This window comes from Rhinolophus sinicus, chromosome 1 (assembly GCF_057876585.1).
Source record: "Rhinolophus sinicus isolate RSI-liver-muscle chromosome 1, RSI-T2T, whole genome shotgun sequence".
Taxonomy (NCBI): Eukaryota; Metazoa; Chordata; class Mammalia; order Chiroptera; family Rhinolophidae; genus Rhinolophus; species Rhinolophus sinicus.
In genome coordinates this window covers 88,666,292-88,692,680 of record NC_142501.1, presented here as the reverse complement: position 1 = coordinate 88,692,680, position 26,389 = coordinate 88,666,292, and the positions used below count along the sequence as shown (strand labels likewise).

Here is a 26,389-nt window from a genome sequence, read left to right as displayed (position 1 = left end):
AAACAGGCTCTCTATAGGGTCGTCATGAGTTTTCATTGAGGAAAGGAAAAATGAAGTATCTCTTGTGTAAATGGTAAAAGCATACAACATTGCTTTGGAGGTTTTTGCCACGCCATTGGAGGACTTTTTTTTTTTTTTTTTTTTTTTTTTTTGCCTCCAATGCCTCCTCATTTTTTTGGTGTAAAGACCAAATGAGATAATGTGAGAAAGTGCCAAATTAAAGAGACATTGTACACACATAAGTTTAAGTATTTGTGTCCTTGGGCAAGTCATGATCCAGTTAGGAATTAGCCTTCTCAAGAGAAACAGGAAAATACTGTTCCCATCTTCTCCTGTAATAAGATGTCACTAGAATTGTCAAATGCATCCTGTAAGGTACATGGGTCTTACAGAGAATAATGAGAATCAGACAGATACTTTCTTTGAGATAAATATGAGAAAACCCACTGTCTCATAATTACCATTTCTCCCTGGAGAGGAAGGAGTAGAGTCTGGCTGGGTGTGGGTGTTCTTGGTCAGATAAATGGTTTAGGACACCCAGGAGAAGGCTAAGGAGTCCTTTATCGCAAGTCTCTTTCCCTGGACAGGAGAATCAAGTTCACAATCAGATGTCGACCTCTGAGCTCAAGACTTCAGAGATGCCTTTCCTTTCAAACACTAATACCCAAGATTCCAAGCCCAAGGAGAAAGCACCGAGGAAGCACAAGATGCCTCTGACAGCAAAAGGTATGCCTTCAGAGCCCCAGCAAGGTGTGGTGAGGGTGGTTAGAGATGGTCAGGTGTCAAGAGCTGAGCTGAGCTGAAGAGGGCTAAGGTGCCAGAGGCTGGAGGAGTCAATTAAGGCAACAAGCCAAAGTGAAAGCACCAGTCCAGCCTTTCATCACTTCCTATGATAGTATAAACAGGAAACTAACTAGGGGAAAGCACTGACTCCCCACTGTTCCATTTCCCGCTGTGGACTGGCACTAGACCAGGGTCAGATGTATCAGCACTCAGACTGTCTCGCCATCTGGGAGCCCCTGTTGTCTTTTAGGGAGAAGGGGAGAAAGGGAGGGGGAAGGGCTAGGAGCGAAACAGTACTGAATACTGAATCAGAGTTGGGGAAAAAGTCTTGAAGTTTCTTTCCTCTTGATAAAGAGATCTTAGCAGAAGTACCAGAGGAGAACTCTGAATGGAGGCTCCTGGGTTAGGTGTGTAAGAGCGCATGGCCAGCCAGGGGAACCTGAGTCCTTGACTGCAGCTCTTCCAAGACGTCAGTGCCCTGGCCGTGCCCAGGCTGCTGTGAGGAGGGCAGCTTCCTCCGTGAGGCCTGCCAAGGTAAAACCTTCGTAACTGCCTATGGTCAGGCCTGGAAGATCACACATAGGTTTTGGCCAGGAGCCCGACTCCTCATAAAGCACAGAGATTCATAACCTACAGGGTTCAAAGGGAAAAAAAACAAAATCCACTGAGCATGTACCAGGTTCCAACACTATCTGATGCTTGGAGCTCTTCTCTCATAGCTTTGAAATTGGTTGTCCTTAATCTTAGGAACTGCCCACTAGGAGATCATTTCAGTTCTGAGCTAGTTCTGCCTTTACAGAGCTGATGTCTGCCTCCTTGCTCTCAGGCCTTGGTTCTGTCTTCTGGGCAAAGAACCAGCCTTATTCAGCTCACACGTAACAGCCCTTCATATATATGACACATGACTGCCCTTCATATATATGACTGTCCTTCATATATATGACACATAATCACTCTTCATATATATGACACACAACAGCCCTTCATATATATGACACATGACTGCCCTTCATATATATGACTGTCCTTCATATATATGACACATAATCACTCTTCATATATATGACACATGACCACCCTTCATATATATGACACATGACCGCCCTTCATATATATGACACATGACCGCCCTTCATATATATGACACATGACCGCCCTTCATATATATGACACATGACCGCCCTTCACATATATGACACATGACCGCCCTTCACATATATGACACACGACCGCCCTTCACATATATGACACACGACCGCCCTTCACATATATGACACACGACCGCCCTTCACATATATGACACACGACCGCCCTTCACATATATGACACACGACCGCCCTTCACATATATGACACACGACCGCCCTTCACATATATGACACACGACCGCCCTTCACATATATGACACACGACCGCCCTTCACATATATGACACATGACCGCCCTTCACATATGACACATGACCGCCCTTCACATATATGACACATGACCGCCCTTCACATATATGACACATGACCGCCCTTCACATATATGACACATGACCGCCCTTCACATATATGACACATGACCGCCCTTCATATATATGACACATGACCGCCCTTCATATATATGACACATGACCGCCCTTCACATATGACACATGACCGCCCTTCACATATATGACACATGACCGCCCTTCACATATATGACACATGACCGCCCTTCACATATATGACACATGACCGCCCTTCATATATATGACACATGACCGCCCTTCACATATATGACACATGACCGCCCTTCACATATATGACACATGACCGCCCTTCACATATATGACACATGACCGCCCTTCACATATATGACACATGACCGCCCTTCATATATATGACACATGACCGCCCTTCATATATATGACTCTCCTTCATATATATGACACATAATCACTCTTCATATATATGACACATAACCGCCCTTCATATATATGACACATGACTGCCCTTCATATATATGACTCTCCTTCATATATATGACACATAATCACTCTTCATATATATGACACATGACCGCCCTTCACATATGACACATGACCGCCCTTCACATATATGACACATGACCGCCCTTCATATATATGACACATGACCACCCTTCACATATATGACACATGACCGCCCTTCACATATATGACACATGACCGCCCTTCATATATATGACACATGACCGCCCTTCACATATATGACACATGACCGCCCTTCACATATATGACACATGACCGCCCTTCATATATATGACACATGACCGCCCTTCATATATATGACTCTCCTTCATATATATGACACATAATCACTCTTCATATATATGACACATAACCGCCCTTCATATATATGACACATGACTGCCCTTCATATATATGACTCTCCTTCATATATATGACACATAATCACTCTTCATATATATGACACATAACCGCCCTTCATATATATGACACATGACCGCCCTTCATATATATGACACATGACCACCCTTCATATATATGACACATGACCGCCCTTCATATATATGACACATGACCGCCCTTCATATATATGACACATGACTGCCCGTCATATATATGACACATGACCGCCCTTCACATATATGACACATGACTGCCCGTCATATATATGACACATGACCGCCCTTCATATATATGACACATGACCGCCCTTCATATATATGACACATGACCGCCCTTCATATATATGACACATGACCGCCCTTCATATATATGACACATGACCGCCCTTCACATATATGACACATGAATGCCCGTCATATATATGACACATGACCGCCCTTCACATATATGACACATGACCACCCTTCATATATATGACACATGACTGCCCTTCACATATATGACACATGACCGCCCGTCATATATATGACACATGACTGCCCTTCATATATATGACACATGACCGCCCTTCATATATATGACACATGACCGCCCTTCATATATATGACACATGACCGCCCTTCACATATATGACACATGACTGCCCGTCATATATATGACACATGACCGCCCTTCACATATATGACACATGACCGCCCTTCACATATATGACACATGACCGCCCTTCACATATATGACACATGACTGCCCGTCATATAGATGAAGTCACACACACAGGTCTTGTCCCCCATAAGTCTTTCTTTCCTCCTGGCAGTTCCTTCTCCAACTCTTCAGCATTTTGTCAAATAACATGGTGTCCGTTCTACTCCCCAATCTTGGTTTCCTTCCTCCCAGCACTCTGCAGTTTATCTAGCTCTCTCTTAAAGTTTGAATCCCACCCCACCCATCCCGAGAGCAAACCCCAGACCCCTGATGTGACCGGTCCAGTGTAGAGTAGAAAAGAGTGAACACACTTCCTTCCTTGGAGTTGGAGGGATGCACTGGCGCAGCTGGGAAAACCGCCTGGTCCTTGAGAGTCACGTTTGCCATCTGCTTGGCCCCTGAAGGCATTGTAGTTTGTAGACCCTCTCAGGATAGACTGTTTGTGTAGCCCGAGACCATATTAACTTGGGCAATTGCTTCCTTTTCTACATACCGTGTTTCCCCGAAAATAAGACCTAGCTGGACCATCAGCTCTAATGCGTGTTTTGTAGCAAAAATTAATATAAGACCCGGTTTTATTTTAATATAAGACCGGGTCTTATATAATATAATATAAGACCTGGTTTTATTTTAATATAAGACCCGGTCATACATAATGTAATATAATATAAGATTGGGTCTTACAATAATTTTTGCTCCAAAAGACGCATTAAAGCTGATGGTCCGGCTAGGTCTTACTTTTGGGGAAACACGGTACAATTGTTGACACTAAGTTTACTCCTGGATTTCTTACCCATGCTACTGCAACCCACAGCTCTTTGGATACTGACTTCTCCCTTTCCCTTCCTTTGGAATCAGTGCAACACCTGTACTGGGATCATACAACACCTTGACATTTATCTGTGCGACAGTTCCACCCTGTGAGACTCACGATACATCGTCCTTACTTAGTGAGCCATCTAGTTGAGGAAAGGGCTGACTGGCTCACGAACTTGAAGGGCTGCCGTCACCTGCACCCTGGGCAGATCCCCAAGTTGCCTCAAGTTAACTGACAACTACAGTGTTTTTCACACAGAGGCCTTAAGGTTTTTTAAGAACCAGCTGTCTTCTTATGAGCAAAATGAAATCCTGGGCTATGCAGAGCTGTGGTTCCTGGGGCTCGAAGCTGAGAAGCTCCACATGGCTCCTGAGAAATTCAGCAAGACAAGTTTTGATGATGAACACGGCTCCTATATGAAGGTGATGGGAGAATAGGTCGTGAAAATGCTGGGTGTGGGGCTTGGGGACAAGAGATAGTCTGGAAAGGAAAAACGTATGGGGTATTTTATAGCATTTGGTGCTGATATGTCTGGGACCAGGCATACTGAAGGATCCTAGTAGGTGGTAACCCAAAGAAATGCCATGTTTAAAAACAGGAACACATGTAGTTAATGTACAAACTATTCTGATAACAGAACACTGATTTTCTCCAAGAGCATTTGGGGTAACAGGTATCCTGGGTGAACTCTCAGAGGCTTCACAGCTTGGACCTCTTGGAAAAAGCCAGACTATGGAATAAGATGCAATCTCCCCAGCATTCCCTGTTTCTGTTTCCTCCGTACAAGCCCATGAACAGACCTTTTTTCTATTTTATAATGAATATCATTTACCCCACAGGCGGGGGAAAAAAGCTTTTGCCACTATAGTCTCTGGTGTTTGACTTCCTTCATTTTTCCAAAAATGGATCCCAGTGGCCTCTTCTTTCCTTCTTCTGACTGTATCTCTGGGGCTTCCCAGGACAGGGTCTCTTCCCAGCCTGAAGATGAAATCTGGACAGTGGAAGGTGCCCCTTTCACTTCAGGAAGCAATTTCCACTTCTGAGAAAGTCCAGATGAGTGATGCTTGGCCCCCAGGCTGGTGGGGCTGGTGGGCATTTCCTCCTCTGGACATATTTTTTCCTAATTTGGTTAGGCTTAGGAGATAGTATTGGTCTTTGATGGCTTCACAGAAGAGGCAGATTATTTCAACAGCATTGAGGGCTGTGTTTCTGAAGCTACTGTGTGCAGAAATCACCTGGGGGTCTTGTTAAAAATGTAGATTCTTATCCAGCGGTCTAAGGTGGAGCCTGACTTTTTGCCTTTCTAAAAAGCTGCCAGGTGGTACCCATGCTGCTGGTCCTTGGACCCACTTTGAGAAGAAAGGATTTAGAGTTTCTGGCACACACCCTCTATCTAGAGCCCTAGTTCTCAACATTTTTTAGGTCAAGGATCCCTTTGGGAATCTGATAAAAGCTATAAATTCTCACCCCAGAAAAGACACCCATACTCAAAATTTCAGCAGGTGGGCAGGGAAGGGGGGGTTGTTAATGGGTCCTTGGTTAAGAATCATTAATATAAACCTTACCTCCAATTCAGCCAGCCATCCTCAAATCCCCCACCCCCAACCTGGGCCTAGGGTCTCTGGGAAATTTCCCAGGGATGTCACACTACCTTTAAGCTAATTCACTGGAACTCAGTTCTTCAGTCTCAAATCTTAGAAAGCTATGTTTTGGTTGGGGGGAAAGGATATGTGTGCTTCCTGTATGCTTGGAATCTCTAGCCTCACTACATCCAGTGCACACACAGATACACAATGTATATAGCAAATTCCTAAACAAGAAACACAACTACATTCTCACATTTATCCTGTCAGCAAATGTTCATTGAATACCTATTTGTTGAGAACCTATCATATGCTTGGGCATCTGCTAGACTCTGAAATATAAAGGGAACTATCAAAAATGAGTAGGACCTGGTCCTTGGGCTCAAGTAACCACAACCAGCATTCAAGTTGACATGTGAGTGAGTAATTCTGACACCCCCAAACTGGTGGCATGTAGACGATATGCACAAATATCAGGGAAACACATGTGCCTTTACACCAACATTCGTTCCGCATACATTCTCATGACAGACCTCACAAGCAGAGTCCTCTACTTCCACATATCAGTCAAGTTGCACATGTTCATATTCATGGTCTTGATTCCTGCTATATGAACAGATCCCCACCACACAACCACAAACACGTCGTGAGGACCTGAACACAAACACCTCTCCCGAATTCAGGAGTGTAACGCTAGGAATCACAGATACTCTGAGCTCGAGGACCTTAGAGATAATCCTATCTAGAACCGTCAGTTACAGACGAGAGCACTACAGTTCAGAGTGGGTAAGTGGCTTGTCTGAAGCCACCCAGAAAAGTCTTTTTTTATTGGTAATTTCCTGTTGCTTGGGCTAAACACCTCCTCCCTAGTTTTCAGCACATGGAGAGACATGGATGATTCTGGCTCTTGGAAAACACTTCTTTTCTTAGTTGAGAAAAGTCCAAGTTGTGTACTTCTAACTCCAAGATAGAATTAAATCTGGAAAAGTCAAAAGGAGAACCAGATCTGGCCAGGAAGAGGAAGAACAGACTTAAAGCCTTCTCTGATTGATAGAGACACTTGAGGGGTCAGAAACAGAACTTTCTCCAAACTGAAGCTGCTGCTCTTCCCGAAGAGTCTGCCATGTGGTTTGCACGGCCCGACATGGACAGAGCCAGTGGGACTTTCCTGGCACCACATGGCAGGCCTGGGATCCGGGCAACACCATGACCATTGTAGTAGCAATGAGAGGAGGTTGGGAGTTGCACCAGCACCTAGTGAAAGTTCTCCCCAAGAACGAGCCATGAACTGAGGATGAGTATCCAGGGGCCCCAGTGTCAGGGAAGCCGCAGGGCCATGGCCTGCTCCTCACCCTTTGCCTGGCTTCTGCAGGTCCTGCATGACCACATTGCCTACCGCTACGAGGTTCTGGAGATGATCGGGAAAGGGTCCTTTGGACAGGTGGCCAAGTGCTTGGATCACAAAAACAATGAGTTGGTGGCCTTGAAAATCATCAGGAACAAGAAGAGGTGTGGTGGATGGCATCGGCTGTACAGGAGGGACTGACAACCCTGGCCCCTTCGTAATGCCAACCCTTCCTGACTCTGCCTCTGCCTCTGTCTTTCCTCCTTCTCTACCTATCTGACTCCATGGGGGGGGGGGAGTGAAGAGGAAGCAAGACTATGGAGTGTTTAGTGCTCTCTGCCTTGTTGAGGTCAAGGGGAGGAGCTGAGAAAATGGGCTGCTGCCGCAGCATGATATGACACCATGTCTTCTGTCCCTTCCTCACCCTCCAATCATTCAGATTTCACCTCCAGGCCTTGGTGGAGTTGAAGATCCTGGACGCTCTCAGAAGGAAGGACAAAGACAACACCTACAATGTGGTCCACATGAAGGACTTTTTCTACTTCCGCAATCACCTCTGCATCACCTTTGAACTCCTGGGGTCAGTTGCTCTTTCTTTTTAATTCATTTTCTTTTTAAAAGTTGGTTAAGGTAACAGAAAAATACTTTGAGGTCAGAACACTAGATTTTTCTCTGGATGTGAACACTTAATGATTAGAATGTCCGCTCAGTTCTCTAGAAAGCCCAGGAGTGAGGAAGCTGGGCCAAAAGCTGCCCATCTCACCCCATCCCTCAGTCATGCCTGTCACCTGCCAGCATACACAGCATGTCCAGGTTCTAGGTGCTAGACTGGGTGACATAACCCAAACAAGCCCTCTGCCCTCAAGAATAAAACTGAAATATTTTGAAAAATTTACTACCACGGTCATACTCACTGGCTTTACCTCCTGTGGCCGAGGTTGGAACCCAGGGTAGCAGGCAGCTGACTGCTCAGAGTGGGGAACGAGGTTTAATTTTGTGCAAATAAGGACAGGAACAGGTTTTTTAGTAAGAAAACAGAACAGTGACTGAAATAGATTGGCACCTGATTCAATCGCCTGATTGAAGATTGGAGATGAAAGAGTGTGCTAATTGGGAAGAAATGCTAATTTGATTACTCTTCTCTCTGAGAAGACCACTTGATGCAATTTAAATAAAACCAGAAACCCAGAATGCATTTAGCAAGGGAGAATAATTAGAGGTGAGCTCTCAGAGGCCCAGTGTTACTGGCTGCACTGAGCGGGTGGCTTGGTGTTCCCAGGACACCATCACTGATGGTGAAATTCTAGGAACTGGCTACATTTGTATATGTGCTGCTGAAGTGAGCACAGACCTGGCTGCATTTGAATAAGGAGTAAAGTTGGCACTGTCGTCACCATCTCTGATGATTACAAAATGTCTACTTCCCAATATGCAGAGGTGAATTATCTTCCTTGTGGCAAAATGGACCCCAGGCTGCCATTATTGGCCATTAATCAAGTGAACAGCTGGCATGTCGCTGTACCTAACAGAGCTCTGAGAGGTCAAGAGGAGCAGGTGTGTGGAGGGAGAAGCCAAAGCCCAGAGAGGTTGGGCAGTTGCCCAGAGACACACAGCTGGTCAGGATGAGGCCAGTGCCAAGTCTCATATCTCCACTGTGCCCCTCAAGAATGAATGGCTTCTAAATAAGGCAGCGTTAGGTAAAGCTTCGAGATAGAAGATTGGGAGAAATAAGGAAGATGCTGATGCAGAGTAGTTTCTGGGTCTGTGTCCTCTCCCTCCTCTCCTCATCTTACCGTTTGTACAGAGGTTATAAGCTGGCAGCCCACAAATAAGTTTTTCTTGTTAAAATGCTTTGGCATTAGTTTCCAACATTTGTAAGTCAGCGGGTTTCATGTAACGTGGCAGGTTTTTATACAATATTGCAGGCTTCTGCTTGTCTAGAAAATTTAGAATAACCTGGCAAAAGTGTGCCCTCTTCCTGCAAAGCGACAGATCGGGAACAAGCAGTCAGGCTTGCTATAGATAGGGCAGGATGTCTCTGGTTTGCCTCAGCCCCCATGTGCCCACTCTCTTGTTCCCTTACCTGTCAGGAACCTGTCGTCTTTAGATAGCCTTATCAGGCCTGGGCCAGAGTGGCTGCTGGGTTGAGTGACTGGTGGGCTTTCTGGATCCCTCCCACGGGCCTGAAGAACTATGAATGTTTTAGAAGTTTGTTCCAACCTCTTAACACCCAGAGTGTAACAAAGTGGTTAAATGACCTTATCACTTAACACGTTGCATACGGCGGGGTTTAAATCCCTCATGAAGATTCTCGTGATCCGTACACAACATGTTAAGAAATGAGGGGACATCTAAGAGGCCAGCACAGTTGAGTGTCATCCTGGAGCCACCATGGATCCTGGGAAAGTTGAGTTTATAGGACAAGAAAGCCTGCCTGCTGGTCTGACGCTCGCCTGCTACCAGAGGGAGACCAGCTGGTGTGGGATTGTTTGCAGGTTCAAACTCAGCATTATACTTTTCGCACTGATACATGTCCCTTTCTCTCTTCCCCAGAATCAACTTGTATGAGTTAATGAAAAATAATAGGTTTCAAGGCTTCAGTCTGTCAATCATTCGGCGCTTCACCCTGTCTGTGTTGAAATGTTTGCAAATGCTCTATGTAGAGAAGATCATTCACTGCGATCTCAAGCCTGTGAGTACAACCTGTGTCCTGCCAGGGGCGCTGGTTCCCACCCCCAGAAGCTGTGTGTCCCATTCCACTGCCCAGTGGTAACTAAGCAGCATGGCAGCCAGGGCTCCAGGGTAGGAGCCAGTCAGCCGGAGGCTGTGTAAAGGAAGTGAGATGCCATGAAGACCCAGGAAGGGGTATTGAGACAAGGGAGAGCGATGTGGTGTCACCGAGGCACACAGGGACAGGAAGGTGTGCGGCTTTCCTATGGAAGGTGTAGTTTAGGGTGTGCAGAGCCCGGTGCCCTGCAGGGAGCTGGATCACTGCTGTACTACGTCCTCACTGTGTCCACTCTACTCTGCGTTGGTCCTAGGGGGCAACAAATCTCGGACTACTTCTACTCCAAATGGAGTGCCCTTTCCTCACGTCCTCCTGCTAGTCTACGGTCAGCTCTATCTTGGCACCGATTGCTTTCTGTAGGAATTGTTTCTTTATTGGTAACACCCCTGAACTGCAAGCACCCCAAAGATCTGCAACCGTGCCTTCTCACCATTTGATTCCCAGGACCCAATATCATACTGCACAACAGTAATGGTAGGCCACCGGTGCGTAAATGCTTGTTAGATGCAAATGTGAGGAATACAGAGAGGGAGCTAGAGAAGAGGTATGTAAATGTGAAGATACAGGATCAGGGGCTGCTTCCCAAAACAACCTGACTCTCACAGATACGTAAATATCCCTTTTCCTCGTTCCTTTCTCCTCACACCCAAAATGGCTATTAAAACAAAACGAAACAAAAAAACTGTCACTCATTGGGTAAATTTGTGATGATTTTACAATTAAAGATTGTTAAGATAGAGACGTTTCCTCAGGGCTGCCTGGTGGAGCCTCACCAGGATGGTGGCATTGATTTATTCTCCGCCACATCCAACTTCCTAATCAGCTTTGCAGCTCCAAAAGGTCACAGTGGCTAGCGTCTTTGGGCTTAGGGGACTCACTGTCACCCAGGAAACTCACAAGACACTTAGTAGCCAACATATCAGATAATAGATTCCTTGAGAAATAGCTCAGGTAGATTGGAATATATGTGCCCAACAGGGACGTCTACACTTCCCTATAACCAGGAGAATGTTTAATGAGTGTGGAGTCAAGAATTGGACTTATTCTTATGGACTTAATGGTTAGTATTAATGAGCTGTGATGGCCTGGTACATCCGTCACCTCTATAGAGTGAGTTCTACCAATAGATGGGAAGGCCAGTCTCACCTAGTTAAGGAGCCTTTCACTGGGCTAGAGACACACTAGAAAGTCTTGTCCTTTAAAGAAAGACTTGCTGATCGTACTGTTTCAGTTAACGCAAATACTCTTTAGAAAAGGTACTGTGGACTAAATTTGTACTTTTTTAGTTTTGGTGTCAGAGGTTTCGGACCAGGCCTGCTATGCCATATCTAGAATGTTAAGGGAATTCGGCAAGCAATCAACTCATCTGATATTCATGATAATCAGTTCATCTTATATTCAGATCCTTGAAAACACGATTAGGACTAATCTTCCAGACCTAGGTACCATATTTCCCCGAAAATAAGACCTAGCCGGACCATCAGCTCTAATACATCTTTTGGAGCAAAAATTAATATAAGACCTGGTATTATATTACATTATATTAATCATATCATATCATATCATATTATATTTATATTATAAAGACCCGGTCTTATATTAAAATAAGACTGGGTCTTATATTAATTTTTGCTCCAAAAGATGCATTAGAGCTGATGGTCCAGCTAGGTCTTATTTTCAGGGAAACACAGTAGTATACTCTCATCTTGGGAGGAGAGCCCAGGACCTCTGCCTCCTTCTCCATAACTACTGGAACTTCTGTTTTCATATTTCCCCAAATTCAGTGTGAAAACCACAAATTCCAATCAAATCATGGCCCTTTTTTTTGTTCTCTACTGTCATAGCAGTATGTTGGTGGGCGCTTATCACATATCACTGTTAGTGATATGTTTAAGGCCTTATGTAAGGAAGGCATAAGACCAGATGCCAAGGAGATAAAATAAACCCACAATCTATATGGGAAAAGAGACAAAATATATGCAAAAAAAATACTGCAAATCAGCAAATACCGGATCAAAATAAGAAGTACAGACCACAAGTCAAATGGGAAGTCAGAGGAGGGGAAGAAGAGTGGGATCTAGAGAAGATGTAGGTGGAGTCCTCCATGAGGTAGTTGAATTTTGGACTGGGTCATGGAGGATGGCAGACATTTAGGTCAATAGAGAGCCTAGCACAGCCTTATTAAAACGGATCGTATGTCCTCCTTCTTCTCTCTAGGAGAATATCGTGTTATACCAGAAGGGCCAGGTCTCTGTTAAAGTTATTGACTTCGGATCAAGCTGTTATGAACATCAGAAAGGTAGGCCCCATTCCTGTCTCTTTGTCTGAGTTTCCCTATTGTGATTTCTTTCCCTTGCTGAAACAAATCCTTCACACATGAGGTCACCTGGGTTCTAGGCTGGGCTCAGCCATAATAATTGCTCGTATAGATTTTGAACAAGGTGCTTCACTTCTGTGGGCCTAACTTTCCTCATCTGTCAATGAGACAGTTGGACTCAAATACTGCAAGGATCCTTTGCAGTTCTCATTTCTGTGGATTTGGAGCTACCCCAGAGCATTGGGTCCCAAATCTAATAAAACTACCTAGATCAGAATCACTTGTGGCCTCTGAAAAATTATAGCTTCCAGGGCCTCACCCCAAATAGATCAAATCTAAATTTCTGGGGGAGTACCCAGGAGTCTGCACTTTAGAAAATATAGGCATTCTAAAGTTTGGGTTTCTCTACGTTTTTACTTTCTTCCAGCTAGAATCCATAAAGCAGACCTAGAGTACATTTGTACAACTTTTTCTGTATTTGATTTAATAGTCTCTTCTTTTGGCTTTTATCAAATTTGATGTTAATTAAGAGTATGTACCACTCAACAAACATTTATTGAGTATCTGCTGTGTGTCAGTCACTCTCCTGGGTACAGGAACAAAAAAAGAACATTGCCTGTCCTCAGGTTGCTTACAGTCCAATGGCAGAGACGTAAAGATAAAAAGGTAGCACGACAGGTGCAGTCATCAGAGACATATACAGATTGTGTTAAGGGCATACAAAGGAGGGGCTTTGGGTGGCTTCATGGTGGCAGGGGTGTCAGAGGAAGCCTCCTGAGGTTGAAGAAATGACTACTAGGTGGATGTGTTTGAATATTCTGCAGCAGCACTTTTGAAGGCGTATGTCCTTTGTCGTTTGTGTATGGATCCCATAAGAAATGCCGGCTGGAAAGCAGTATGCCTCTCACAAAGAACCCGTGTGCTTACTCTTCTCAGATAGGAAAGCTGTGTAACCTGTTAGTTACCTTTTATCGTGGCTGGCAGGATGCTCAAAACTGAATTTGTAATTATTTTATCCTTGGTTTCTGATAGCCATTTCCCCCTTTACATATTGTTTTTCTGACTCCTCTTTATCTTTAACTGTGAGATCGTATAGCGTATGAATACTAGATTCAAACTGCCTCGGTTTTCAAATCCCAGCTTTGCCACTTATAGATAAGTGACTTTTACAATCTGTATGCCTCAGTTTCCTCATTTAAAAATGGAGACAATAATGGTGGCTACTTCATAAAGTTGTTGTAAGAATTGGAAGAGTTATTCTGTGTTAAGCACTTGGAATAGTGCCTGGTACATGTGAAGTATTATGTAAGTATTTGTTAAGTCCAGTTGTTAGAACTACCCTGTACGTATGACTTTGATCGCAAAGTGCCTCAAATCCATTTTGGAAGCAGGCAAGATATAAAAGTCACCTTTATTAAATCTTCATTTTGTCTTTAATCACAAAATTATTACATCCTTACTATAACCAAGTCAAACAGCAGAGAAGGAATTACAGAATCCTGTCTCACCCCATCCAGGGAGCCACCAATAATAGCATAGGGAGACAATTAAAATGTCCCCTTTCCCTGACCTGTCTCCTCAGCTATAAAATCTAGGCTCCTTACAATACTATCTTCTATACAGCCTCATCTGCTGAGATTTCATTGAGCTTTTCTTTCTATACTTTACGTTATGCAACACAAGCACATAATATATAGAACATACGTTTTTAAGCTACGCACTTTGTATGCTTCTTTTCCAGTCCTGATATGCTTCCTCTCCTGCCAAATCACAATACTTGCAGAAGATGCCTACCTAAAATTAATCTGACAGTTTGGAAACTTAGCTTTATTTTAGTCTTATGTCTCTTCCCTCTTAAAGCTTAGCTGACTAAAATGTATTTCCCTAGAACAATGACTACTTTAGAGTTCTTTTTTAAATAATTGTTTTATTGTTCAATTACAGTTGACATACAATATTATATTAGTTTCAGGTGTACAACACAGTGATTAGGTATTTATATAGCTTACCAGGTGATCACCCCAGTAAGTCTAGTACCCACCTGACACCATACATAGTTATTACCACATTATTGACTGTGTTCCCTGTGCTGTACTTTACATCCCCGTGACTATGTTGTAACTACCAGCTTAATCCCTTCACCTTTTTCACCCACTCCCACACAACACCCCTCCCAGCTGGCAACCATCAAAATGTTCTCGGTATCTATGAGCTCTTTGGCATAAAAGTGAGGATAATAACACCACCATGCTAATCGGGGTGCTGTGAGGATCTGATGAGATTAGGTAGTGACGTGACTCCCAGGTGCTGCTCGGCTGGACTTCTGGCTCCGCGTGAGGAGGTGTGGGGAGTCGTCATTATTATTCAACCTCATCCGAGATGACGGTACCCTGAAGAAGGATGCTCTGGAGAGAAGGTTTTGCCACGTGAGGTTTCTCTTCCTTTTCCTCTCAGTGTACAGCTACATCCAAAGCCGTTTCTACCGATCCCCAGAGGTGATTCTGGGCCGCCCTTACAGCATGGCCATCGACATGTGGAGCCTGGGCTGCATCATGGCGGAGCTGTACACGGGCTCCCCGCTGTTCCCCGGGGAGAACGAAGCGGAGCAGCTGGCCTGCATCATGGAGGTGAGCGCGGGCCTGGCCGCACTCCGCAGGCCCGCACGCTGCAGGGCAACCAGCTTTCACTCTCCAAAGCAGCGTGTGTCAGACACTGCTCCGCAGGGGGCTGCGTACTTTTTGTTTGGGCGTGGATGTTCCCTAAGAGTGTTTTTGAAGTTATGGATCCCTTTGTACACTTTTAAGTTGACGTCTAACATTTTTATCATAAATAACTGCAAAAAATGTAATTATCAGCATGTTGTGAATAGTCACATTTTTAAATAAAACGATTATACCAGTTTTAAAAATATATTCAAAATAATCAAAAACCAGAGTGACATGACACCCATCAAAACCTACATATTGTTGTCATTAGTCATTCTTTATCTTAGCTTTCTGGGAAGAGTGTCTCCCAATAAAAAGGATTTACTAAGACTCATCATATGGTTATTTATTATACCTATTATTCTTTTTGTTTGTTTGTTTTTGTTTTCTGGTCAGATTTTATTTTAAATCTAATTTAAATTGTCAGTGCTACAAAAGGGTAGACAATATTTTTTTTGGTCTTTTTAAAATTTTTATTAGTTTCAGGTGCACAAAACAAAGTCATAGTTAGACATTTATCATTTATATCCCTCACACAGTGACAACTCCCCTCTCCCCATCCACTACCCCTCTGACATCGCATAGAGCCAATACATTTCCACTGTCTCTATTCCTAATGCTGTACTCCGCTTCTTGTAAGTATATACATATATATGTGTATATATATATATATATATATATATATATATATATATATATATAAACTTGTAGTTGACATTCATTATTGTTCAGCTTCAGCTTCAGGTGTACAGTGCAGTGATCAGGCATCTACATCTTCCTTGAGGTGGTCTCCCTAATGAGACAAGTGTCCATCATCGGATACCCTACAAAATCTTTACAACATTAGTGATTATATTCCCCAAATTAACTTTCATAACCCCGTGGCAATCTTGTGGTTACTGACTGTTTTCTAATCCCCTCACCTTCCCCCTTATCCCCACCCCCCTCCCATCTAGCAACCCTCAGTTTTTCCTCTATGTCTCGAAAACTGTCTCTGATTAGTTCATTCACTTGTTCTTTTCTTTAGATTCCGCATATAAGTGAGATCATATGGTATTTGTCTTTCTCTGTCTGACTTATTTCACTTAACATAATGTTCTCTAGGTCTATCCATGTTTTTGCAAATGGTAGGATTTCTTTCTTCTTTATGGCTGCATAATACTCCATTGTATACATGTACCAGTTTCTTAATCCAGTCATCTACCGATGGGCATTTTTGTTGTTTCCATGTCTTGGCTATTGTATATAGTGCTGTAATAAACGTAGGACTGCATAAATTTTTTTGAATTAGAGTTTTGGATTTCTCCAGATAGATACCTAGGAGTGGCATTGCTGGATCATAAGGTAGTTCCATTTTCAGATTTTTGAGATACCTCCATACTGTTTTCCATAGTGGCTGCACCAATCTGCAATCCTACCAACAGTGCACAAGGGGTCCCTTTTCTCCACATCCTTGCCAGCATTTGTTGTTTGTTGATTTATTGATGATAGCCGTTTTGACTACAGTGAGGTGATATCTCATTGTGGTTTTTATTTGCATTTCTCTGATGGTTAATGAGGTTGAGCATTTTTTCATATGTCTGTTCACCATCTGTATGTCCTTTTTAGAAAAATATCTCTTCATGTCCTTGCCCATTTTTTAATCGGATTGTTTGTTTTTTTGGAGTGGAGTTGAGTTTTACCTATTATTCTTTTACCTTGAAGCGATCTTGTTACAGAGCTAAATTAGACAAAACAGGAGAAAATAACCCTAAAAAAATTGGAAATTTCACATTTAAGGAATTTTCCAGTGAACAAAGATATTTGACTGTGAACAAAGATGTACTCCATCCATCCATCCATCCATCCATCCATCCATCCATCCATCCATCCATTATCTGTCTATCTACCTGCATAGCAAATCTCTATTTTCTAGATGTCTCAAAGTTACACATGGTCAGAGAGACACACACACCCTTGAGACTTATTAAATATAGATCGTTTCATTTCATTATTATAGGTTGAAACTAATAATAAACTGTTAAAATAAGTTAGGTAATAGTAACTATAAGTGATAGCTATAGTGGAATGAACACTGGCCTGAGAATCAGTGAACTTGGAGTCTAGTCTTGGCTCTTTCTCGTTGGCAACTTCCTGCTCTGGACTTCTATGAATTGAGTGGATCAGCATAGATGGCTCCTAGGTTGATGATGGATGATTTAATAAAGCAACCCTGAGTTATTCCTGCTTCCAATACCAAGAATGAGAATGAGGAGAATGGGATCTGGATTGAGGTGCCTACTGCCCCAGATTCAGCTTCCTCCTGACCTCAGTGTCACTGGGGCTGAGGAGCCAGAGGGCAGAGTTTTTCATGCCACAGCCCTAAGCCCTCGCCACAGCCGCAGTCTCCCTGGGGGCTGGCTCTCCCAGGATTCCTTGGACTCCCCATGATCCAGATACGGCTGGGAACCCAGCTGATAGTTTAGGTGATCCAGGGCTAAGGGTGACACCTGTAATTTCTCTATCTCTGTGCACCCTATAGATCACAATGGGGAAGGGTAAACGAGTAGGTGCTACACTTTTCAAGTAGGTATTTTGTCATCATACAGGTGGTCTGATACCCATATGGTGATTTCCATCTTGTACTTTCCTCCTTTCCCCATGCTCTGAGCCAGGATATCACATTCCTTAATTCAGGGGTCGTCAGCATGGACACTGGTTTATTCATGCTGGCAGTGAGATCTGGCTGCCCTCAAGAGTACCTGTCTCTCATGGGTGCTGATGCTTAGTGAGAGTTACATGACTGGTGTTGACAGCCTCGGATTAGGAGTTGGAAGACCTGGGCTCTGGGCCTGCTCTGCCACTGACTTGATGTCATCTCTGAATATCCCTTGGTCTTTATTTGTATAAGGCAGAGTTTAGCCAAAGTCCCACTCAGCTCTAATGGTCTTTGAATGTGTGACTCCACAAGAGGGAACCAACTGCATTTTACTTGTTGCAGGTGCTGGGTCTGCCACCGACCCAGTTCATTCAGACGTCCTCCAGGAGACAGACATTCTTTGGTAAGTTCCCAAGGCTAGTTCTCTTTTTTCCGTTGTGGCTGATGAGCTGTCATAGGCCTTGAAGACATCTCCCGTACCCCAGCCCCACTTAGTGCTCTTCCCCGGCCCCATCCCAAAGGGTAAGCTTCTAAGGGCACTATGCACCAAAAAGATGAAGTCAGTCCCAAATCTAAAATCCCCTTGAAAACCACAAGAAACTAAGGGATTCCCATGTAGAAAAAAGCCATAGTGGCTCAAAGGTCAGTCAAGTGGAGTGAAGCCAGACATGAGGGAAAGGGGACTCCACAGACAGGAGCTCCATGACACCTGGAACGACATTTCTGACCAGCCATTGTCATCAGATTAGTTTATACAGTCATACAGGCTGTGGAATCCCAGTCATTCCTAACCCTCCCACCTCTTATTTTCACCTGAGAATGGCCTCAAAATGGGAAGACAAATCATGTAATTTCTCTCTACAACTTGCCCCATCAATAGGAGAATCAAAACCACCCTCGTGGGGTGGCATCCTGGTCAAAAGGGTTTCGGGCATATTGGGCTCAGTCAGTATGTACTGGCTCAGCCCTGTGGGGGTTAAAATGTAGACTATTTCTGTACCATTTGGTAAAATGCCACAGCCCTAAGCCCTTGCCACAGCCACAGCTCCCTGGCCCCTCTCTCAGGACTCCATGGACTCCCCACCATCCAGAAACTAAAAGTTTGAGGTCTGGCAAGTAGAATACCTCCATGACCCTACTTTATTGCCAAGATTGTCATCCGTTCTAATAGGTCAGTCCCGTGCCATTCCAATGGCAAAATCTTTTAAACGTCACCTTGTAGTCATGGCTGAAGCTTCGAAGACCTTGCCTCTGAGGACTGTCAGTGTCCTGGTAGCCTTAGAATGGTGCCCACACATTAGCTAGCCCTTCTTCCAGAGCTGTCGGATGGCAGGCAAAAGACCTGGCTGACTCGCTCTATTACTTATCCATGGAGCAATGGAATTGGTCTTTTGACCCAAATTGATCTTTTGGATTTCGAAGGATTAGGGAAAGAGAGTAGCGATACTGGTGTTCCCTCCTGCTCATCAAAGACATTGTGGGAGGTGCCACATCTTAAGCCTATGACATTGAACTCAGTGGAGTGGACACTAAGGTTGGTGGGTGGAGACTGAAAGGAAGGGACTAGAGGGCATCTTGGTGAAAGGGTCCCAAAGACATATGCACGTGAAAGACATACACATGTCCATTTTATAGAGCATCCAATTTTCACCATCAGCACTAGGCTTTAGAATGGTGATGTAGTTTTGGTAGCAACATCAACATGTCGTCACTTCCTGTATAAGAAAGGACCATATTGGGAGCTGCAGCCTCTTCAGTGTTTCCCTACCTTTATCCGACTCTAAGGAGCACTTGGCTACTTGGCAATCATGATAATTCTCATGCTCCTCCTGTATAACCTATGACATAGTAGGCTTGAGGTGGGACTCAGGAATCTCTGTTTGTAACAATAGCTCTTTGTGATTCTTATGATAAAGTGAGTTTGGGAAACACTGTGTTCATTTCAGTTCTGGGCTCTCCCTTCCCCAGGTTTGAGTTGCCAACAACTCCTCAACTCTCAGCCACTCCTCAAAATACCCCTAATTAGCAGCAAAACGATGTTGCCTCAAAGGTAGTAGTGAGATACTTAGGTGCACCATGCAGCAAGAGGGAGGTGGGGACAATAGCTGGGGAGCATCAGAGGGGTGAGAAAAACTTGTGTCAGAAAATTAATTATATAATGATGACTTTAGGAGCCATGTTATGTATAAGCCTGTGAGCTGGATTCTTCTTTGGTCATTTGTAAAAAGAGCAACATATAGGATAAGGTGGGGGCATCCAAATGGAGATTTGCATGAGTTCACAGGACCTATACCTTATGTCATGCCTCTAACCCTTATCCATATAAATACATAGATACACATGTGTGTATATACACACGTACACATATGCACATTACTGGTCTCTTCTGGGGATTCACTAAGAGCAGATGTTCTTTCGGAGGCCCTGCAAATTGCATTAATTACAAAAGTAAAGGAAGCACTTCCTTATGCACCTTCCAGAAGGTCTGTTCCATGAACCCCACTGAGTTTTTGTGAGAATTCAGTTGGATGTGTAAATTGTGTGTGTGTGTGTGTGTGTGTGTGTGTGTGTGTGTACATAGCCACCCAATTTACATGCAGATTTACAAGGTGTGAGCATGAGTGGCCAACTTTTCTGAACACAACACCAGGATCTCGGTGTCCAAATGTGTGGTCTCACCTTCACAGCATTACAGGAAGCATCCTTGGAAAGCCTTTGGAGCTGTCTTCAGGGCTTCTTTTCAGGCATAACAAATCAACCTTTGGTGAGGGCTTTAATTGTGGAAGTGGCTGAAGAAAGTCACTTTAAGCTGTGTCTTAAGGAACCAATCAAGTTTAATTTCCAATTTTGGACAAAATTTTGACATGATTCTAAAGAAGTAATGAGATTAATTAGCTTATGTGGCTTGTAAATGGTCTCTGAAAACTAATCATTCTCCTAAAATGAATTTTAGGATGGCCCAAATTCTCACTTATTGGGTTAGTGGGGAAGGAGCAAGGGCATAGGTAATCCAAGAATGGACAATATCCGTTTTGTTCAGAGCTGAATGTTTTCGTCACTTCCTATTTATTATTATTATTATTAGTAGTAGTAGTAGTAGTATTAATCGTTATCATTATTATTTTACCTTGGTGTTACACCATTTAAGCCATTTGACTGATTCGGGGTGGAGGCAGTGGGGAGGAGTCTCAAAACACACTGAACAGCAGGGAAAATTGCTTGTAAAAGTTAGTTGCACTTATTGGATAACCTACGTGTGCTTATTGCAAACTGCCTGAGACTGTGGGGTGTGTTTGTATGGAGGGGGCAGTGCAGTGCTGTGAGTGAGAGAGCAGTGACCGCTTCAAGATGCAGCATGGTTGAATGACAGCTGTGATAGGCCCAGTGAATATTACACCTGGAACTAAACACAGAATGTTGTATCTCTAAAGATTCCAAAGGTTTTCCTAAAAATATAACCAGCAACAGGGGGAAAGAAAGATACCCGGATTCCAAGGATCTCACGATGGTGCTGAAAACCTACGACTCTAACTTCCTGGACTTTCTCCGAAGGTGTTTGGTGTGAGTTTGTCGGGGTGTCTTTGTCTCTGATTTTCCTGTACATACTGTACTTTCCCACACGTTTGCTGGTGAAAGTCTGGGGCCGGGAGACAGTTATAAAAACAATAATAAATCCTGACCATAGAGCTTTAGAGTCTACAAAACGCTTCCCCATCTGTTGCCTGATCAGTCCGCTCTCTCCCTTCCTGTGTGATTATCAGGGCAGATGATTTGATCTATTTTGAGATATGAAGGCTGAGGCTCAAAGAGATTGAGTGACTTGCCCTGGATTACAGTGTGTGGGTAGAGTGCCTTCTCCGTGGCCTCCAGCTGCCTGGCAGTGAGGTTGTAGGCAAGTCTTTAATGTCTTCTGCTTCATAAACTGAAGCCAACCTCTGCCACATGCCAGTTGTAACTGTTTGCACACACACCCAGTGCATGGTTTAGGGCCCCTCCAATTCCTCTGTGGTTTAGAGCCTAAATCCTGTTGTATTAGGGAAGGGAAAGGGTGACCTATAAACCATGTATTATGTACAACTTTTTAGAATCTACATGCATATTTTAAATCTTAGAAATTAGGTTCTGTACTTCAGTCAAGTCATAGTAAAAACAATGGGACAGCACATAACACACCAGGAACAGTCCCTAATTTAGAAGGTGTTTGGAAAATGTAATCTATTGTCACTTTTGAAAGAGGTTTTGCCAGTCTCTCTCCACCAAGTGGTAAATGGATTAGCTGCGTGATATTTGGCAAGTCATTGTCTCTCTCGGCCGCAGTTTTCTTTCTATAAATGGGGGTATTCCTAAGGTCCCTTCCAGTGATATCCGTCCCATAATGGTTCAGTATTTTAGAACACCATATCTTTATGTTCTGTCATCCCCCAGAGTGTTGGAGTCGTTTTAGCAAAACACTCTTCTGGCAATTGTGCACTCTGGAATTTAGGTACTAACCCAGAGGATAAGCCATCAGGTGCTGCTGGAAGTTTTCTCATCTTGGGGGTCATGCTACTCATCTGAGAAACAGAATTAGAGAAGGATCCTGTAGCCCCATGACCCCCACCCAACCTCTTGCTGAGGCTACAGAATGAATGTGCATTAACAAGTAATCGAAACTAACTACTGAGACAAAAGTGATTTATCCAGAAACCCCAACCATCCAGAACACAGCTCAGAACCAAGAAAGAAATTATTTTCTTATTTAGTGCAAAGGGCTGATTGCCCACAACTTGCAAGCAGCAGTCCAGCTAATGGGGCCTGTTACTTCATCACTCCGTATTCTGCTAATTAGCAAATCTGGGAATGAGAGACTAAAGTTTTAAGTCAAATTTAACAGGGGTAAATGTCAAGTCCTAGTCTAGGTTTTATAGACTAACCCTAGAAGTTCAAGAGAGGGCAGATGGGGCTTAACAGCAGTTCATTTGACAAAGAGCAGGGAGCTTGAGTTGTTTACGACCTTGATGAGTCTAAAATACTAATGCCACCTACCTTCAGTTAGACCCTACTCCCAACATGATGGCACCAGTAAGACCACAGCTGAAATTTCCTATCTAGGAAGGTGGCAACCGTGTCACATGATCAATAGTTAGTAATAACGTAAATGTTTTCAGATAGTTGCAGGATTAAGACATAAAAGACGGGTTGGTTATCTCAATCTGTATGATGCTACTGGGTAGAATTAGGACCTGGGTCAAAGTTACTGGGGTAAAAGTTCCTGGAAAGTGAATTTTGGCTTAATAAAAATGAAGAACTTTTAAAGAACTGGAGTTTTTAAAAATTGGAATAAGTGGTTCTGTGAGTCAGTGCCTTGTCACTAAAATTGCTCAAGAATGGCAGGAGGATTCCATGTTGGGGGTTTGGTCAGATGTATTTTGCCACTGCATTAGAAGTTTGGCTGGATTATAGCCAAATCCCCTTATAATCTTAATATCCTAGCATTCTATAATATTCTTTGTCACATATTGGGTAGCCCAAATTCTGTAGTTTGGGAATTGAAATTAAGCATCTGTTCATTTTGATCTTAGTTTACTGAATTCCAAACCCCATTGGTTAAGATTTTCTATAATATTTCTTGTAAGGGAATTTTGAGGAACTCTAGAAGACTCGGGCTCTAATGTATCTCTTGGCATGTCATACAAATTTACTAAAAAGATTATTTCCAATAGTTATTTCCAAGTACTTTAAAATTATATGTCATAATCTTTGTTCTATGATATCTTTGATTTATAGCATAGCTTAAATGGTCTCTTTAAAAATTAACCACTTTTATAATGACTTATTTAGGTTCTTTATTGGAGTTTTTGAAAACGTTTCTGCATTAAAAAGTAAAACACTAACGTGCTGGGCTTTGTTGGTATGTAGGTGGGAACCTTCTCTGCGCATGACCCCTGACCAGGCCCTCAAGCATGCGTGGATTCACGAGGCACGGAATCTCAAACCACAGCTCAGGCCCCAGATCCTGAGAAAACCCAATTTGTGTTTCCCCTCTGAGACGAGGAAGGACAAGGTTCAAGGGTATCATCTTGTGGGTAAAAAAGGTACAGCCCTTCCAATAGCCAGTCCTTTTCTCATAGTTCGGGGTGGGGGGGGGGACATCCTGGAAGATTGCACATCCGTTTCTCTGAACTCAACCGTGGATCATAATTGTGGGTACACCATTACTGGCGTGCCATTTCTCATTTTTGGGATTTTTGTTTTTTCAGGAAAATTGTTTATAGCTGGTTTCTCCTCTTTTTTTTGCCCCTTATCATTGGGATTTTCCCATTTTTTAATCTTATCTTCAATTCCCTTTCTCTTCTTTTTCTTTCGTTGTGTCCTTTTCTGCAGCCCCGTAATTACCTTTTGAACTTTTATTAGACAATGGAATTATGTAATATATTTTATATGAAAATAGCCTCGTGATTATGTACATGGTCACAGGTGTCAGGTCGCCTGGAATTAAATTCAGGCCCTATTGTTTACCAGGCGCGGGCCCTTGGGCAATTTACTTACCTCTGTGTGTCTCAGTTTCTCCGTTTATGAAAATGAGAATAATGCCTATTCTCTATGGTTGCAGAGAAAGGACCAAATGAATTAGTATATGGAAAGTACTTAGAATAATGCCGGGCACATAGAATGTACTTTACCAATGAGTTGTTTTTATATCAGTATGACCAGGATTTCCCTGCTAATGGACAAGTAATGGACAGGTAATGGACAGTTAGAATGTAATTCACATTTGAACACTTGTTCCTTTGTCTTCTATCTCCTTCAGCAGATGTAGTCATCAAAGAAGAGACTATAGACAGAATAAAAGATGGCTCCACGAAGCAGGGTCAGAATTCAGATGATCAGCAAGGCTCCCTCCAGCAAGTAGCTGAAGTAGTCCAGCTGCCTCATCTAGCAGAAGCTTCCGGAACACCAGAGACTGTTGTTGGGCAAGAGGAGTCCAAGACCTCCACAGGACAACAAAGCAAAAACTCTTCCCCCAAGAACCCAAGCCTTTTACCACCTATTGTGTGACCTCAGCTGAGGGTGTGTCCTGTTCCTTTTCACCAACGATTTGTATTAGAGACTGCACTTATATTGTACAATACTTCTTCCTATTGTTGTTTTCAATGCATAAAGGGTTTGTTTAAAAAAACAATAACTCTATATACATGGCCAGTTGGCATGATTTCCAACTTGAGGGATAGGAGAGGATGTTCTTACATCCACATTCCCTCCGATGCCCTCAACCAGATATAACAATGGAGGTGGGTGTGTGTATGGGGGTATTAAATACTCTTTGTTATATCATCACTAATAGAACACTAAATACATTTTTCTTTTTGCCCAAACAGCTAACCTAGATTCGTCAGGATTATTGTTTGAAAATGACAGAAGCTGTATTCAAACTAGTTTAAACAACAGAGGACGTTTGTTGGTTTATATAATTGGGGATCGGGAAGGATAAGTGTAGTTTCGGGTACAGCAGGATCGAGGAATTCAAACAAGGTCTTAGGACTCAAACTTCCTCTCCACCTCAGCCTTGCTTCTTTTTATGGTTAACTTCATTCTGAAGACAGGCTGTGCCCAGAAGTTAAGATGACCACCCTCATTCAGTCAAAACATGTAGTCTTCCTTGCTGGCAGGAAAGTCTCAGAAATGACTGGACTTAAGCCAATCACTATGTCTGAAATATTCGGATCCTCTGATTGGCTAGCCTGGGTCACATGCCTATTCTGAGATGGTGGTGGTAGCACCATGACTCATGCTTCTCTAGGACCCCACAACAGGACGTGTTCATTCATCCACCAGTCCCAAAGTCTAATCAAGTCCATTTACTTTGTTGCCTTTCTAGTCCTTATCTAATACGTACATAACCTCTGTGGTTGTAATTATAGTACAGATAAGATGTTACAAAAATCTTTAGATCATAACATCATAAACAACGTGGAAAATATACCTGGCTTCATAGTTTTCATTTTAATCACTGTGTAATATTCTATGGAAAGAGACACCAGGTAATTGAAGCTATGGGTTTAGATGAGATCACCCAGGGAAGATGATACAGAGTAAGAATAGCAGAGGGTCAAGAGAAAGTTCTAGGAAAAATACATAGATGTAAGGGATTGACAAAGTTGAGTCCCCATAGGAAAATAGGAAAATTAGAAACCAGAGGAGGAGAAACTTTCTAGAAAGAAGGATCAAGAACATACAATTCCATAGAAAGGTCAGGAAAAGAACAGAAAATCCTTCTTAAATGGGGTGAAATGGACATATTAAGTCGGAGAAGTGTCATCACAGCTAATTTGTCCCAGGTCCTATAGCCAGAGAGG

The 26,389-nt window shown here is 43.1% G+C and overlaps 1 protein-coding gene across 4 annotated transcripts in view; it reads left to right on the top strand.

Moving 5' to 3' along the window:
- The window catches only part of LOC148759116 (dual specificity tyrosine-phosphorylation-regulated kinase 4-like), a 45,042-nt gene extending 19,029 nt beyond the window's left edge, over positions 1-26,013 (top strand). For 2 of the 4 annotated variants that reach the window (XM_088801329.1, XM_088801332.1), the window contains exons 4-14: positions 588-726; positions 4,936-5,099; positions 7,633-7,769; positions 8,045-8,185; positions 10,159-10,297; positions 12,611-12,692; positions 15,165-15,337; positions 18,396-18,456; positions 21,485-21,614; positions 23,952-24,127; positions 24,844-26,013. In XM_088801329.1, the coding sequence (XP_088657455.1) occupies positions 588-726; positions 4,936-5,099; positions 7,633-7,769; positions 8,045-8,185; positions 10,159-10,297; positions 12,611-12,692; positions 15,165-15,337; positions 18,396-18,456; positions 21,485-21,614; positions 23,952-24,127; positions 24,844-25,091 (1,590 nt within the window). In that variant the 3' untranslated portion in view covers positions 25,092-26,013. The remainder of the gene's footprint in view (positions 1-587; positions 727-4,935; positions 5,100-7,632; positions 7,770-8,044; positions 8,186-10,158; positions 10,298-12,610; positions 12,693-15,164; positions 15,338-18,395; positions 18,457-21,484; positions 21,615-23,951; positions 24,128-24,843) is intronic. The other 2 variants (XM_088801336.1, XM_088801335.1) reach the window with 2 other exon arrangements.
- The last annotated feature ends 376 nt before the right edge of the window (positions 26,014-26,389 follow it).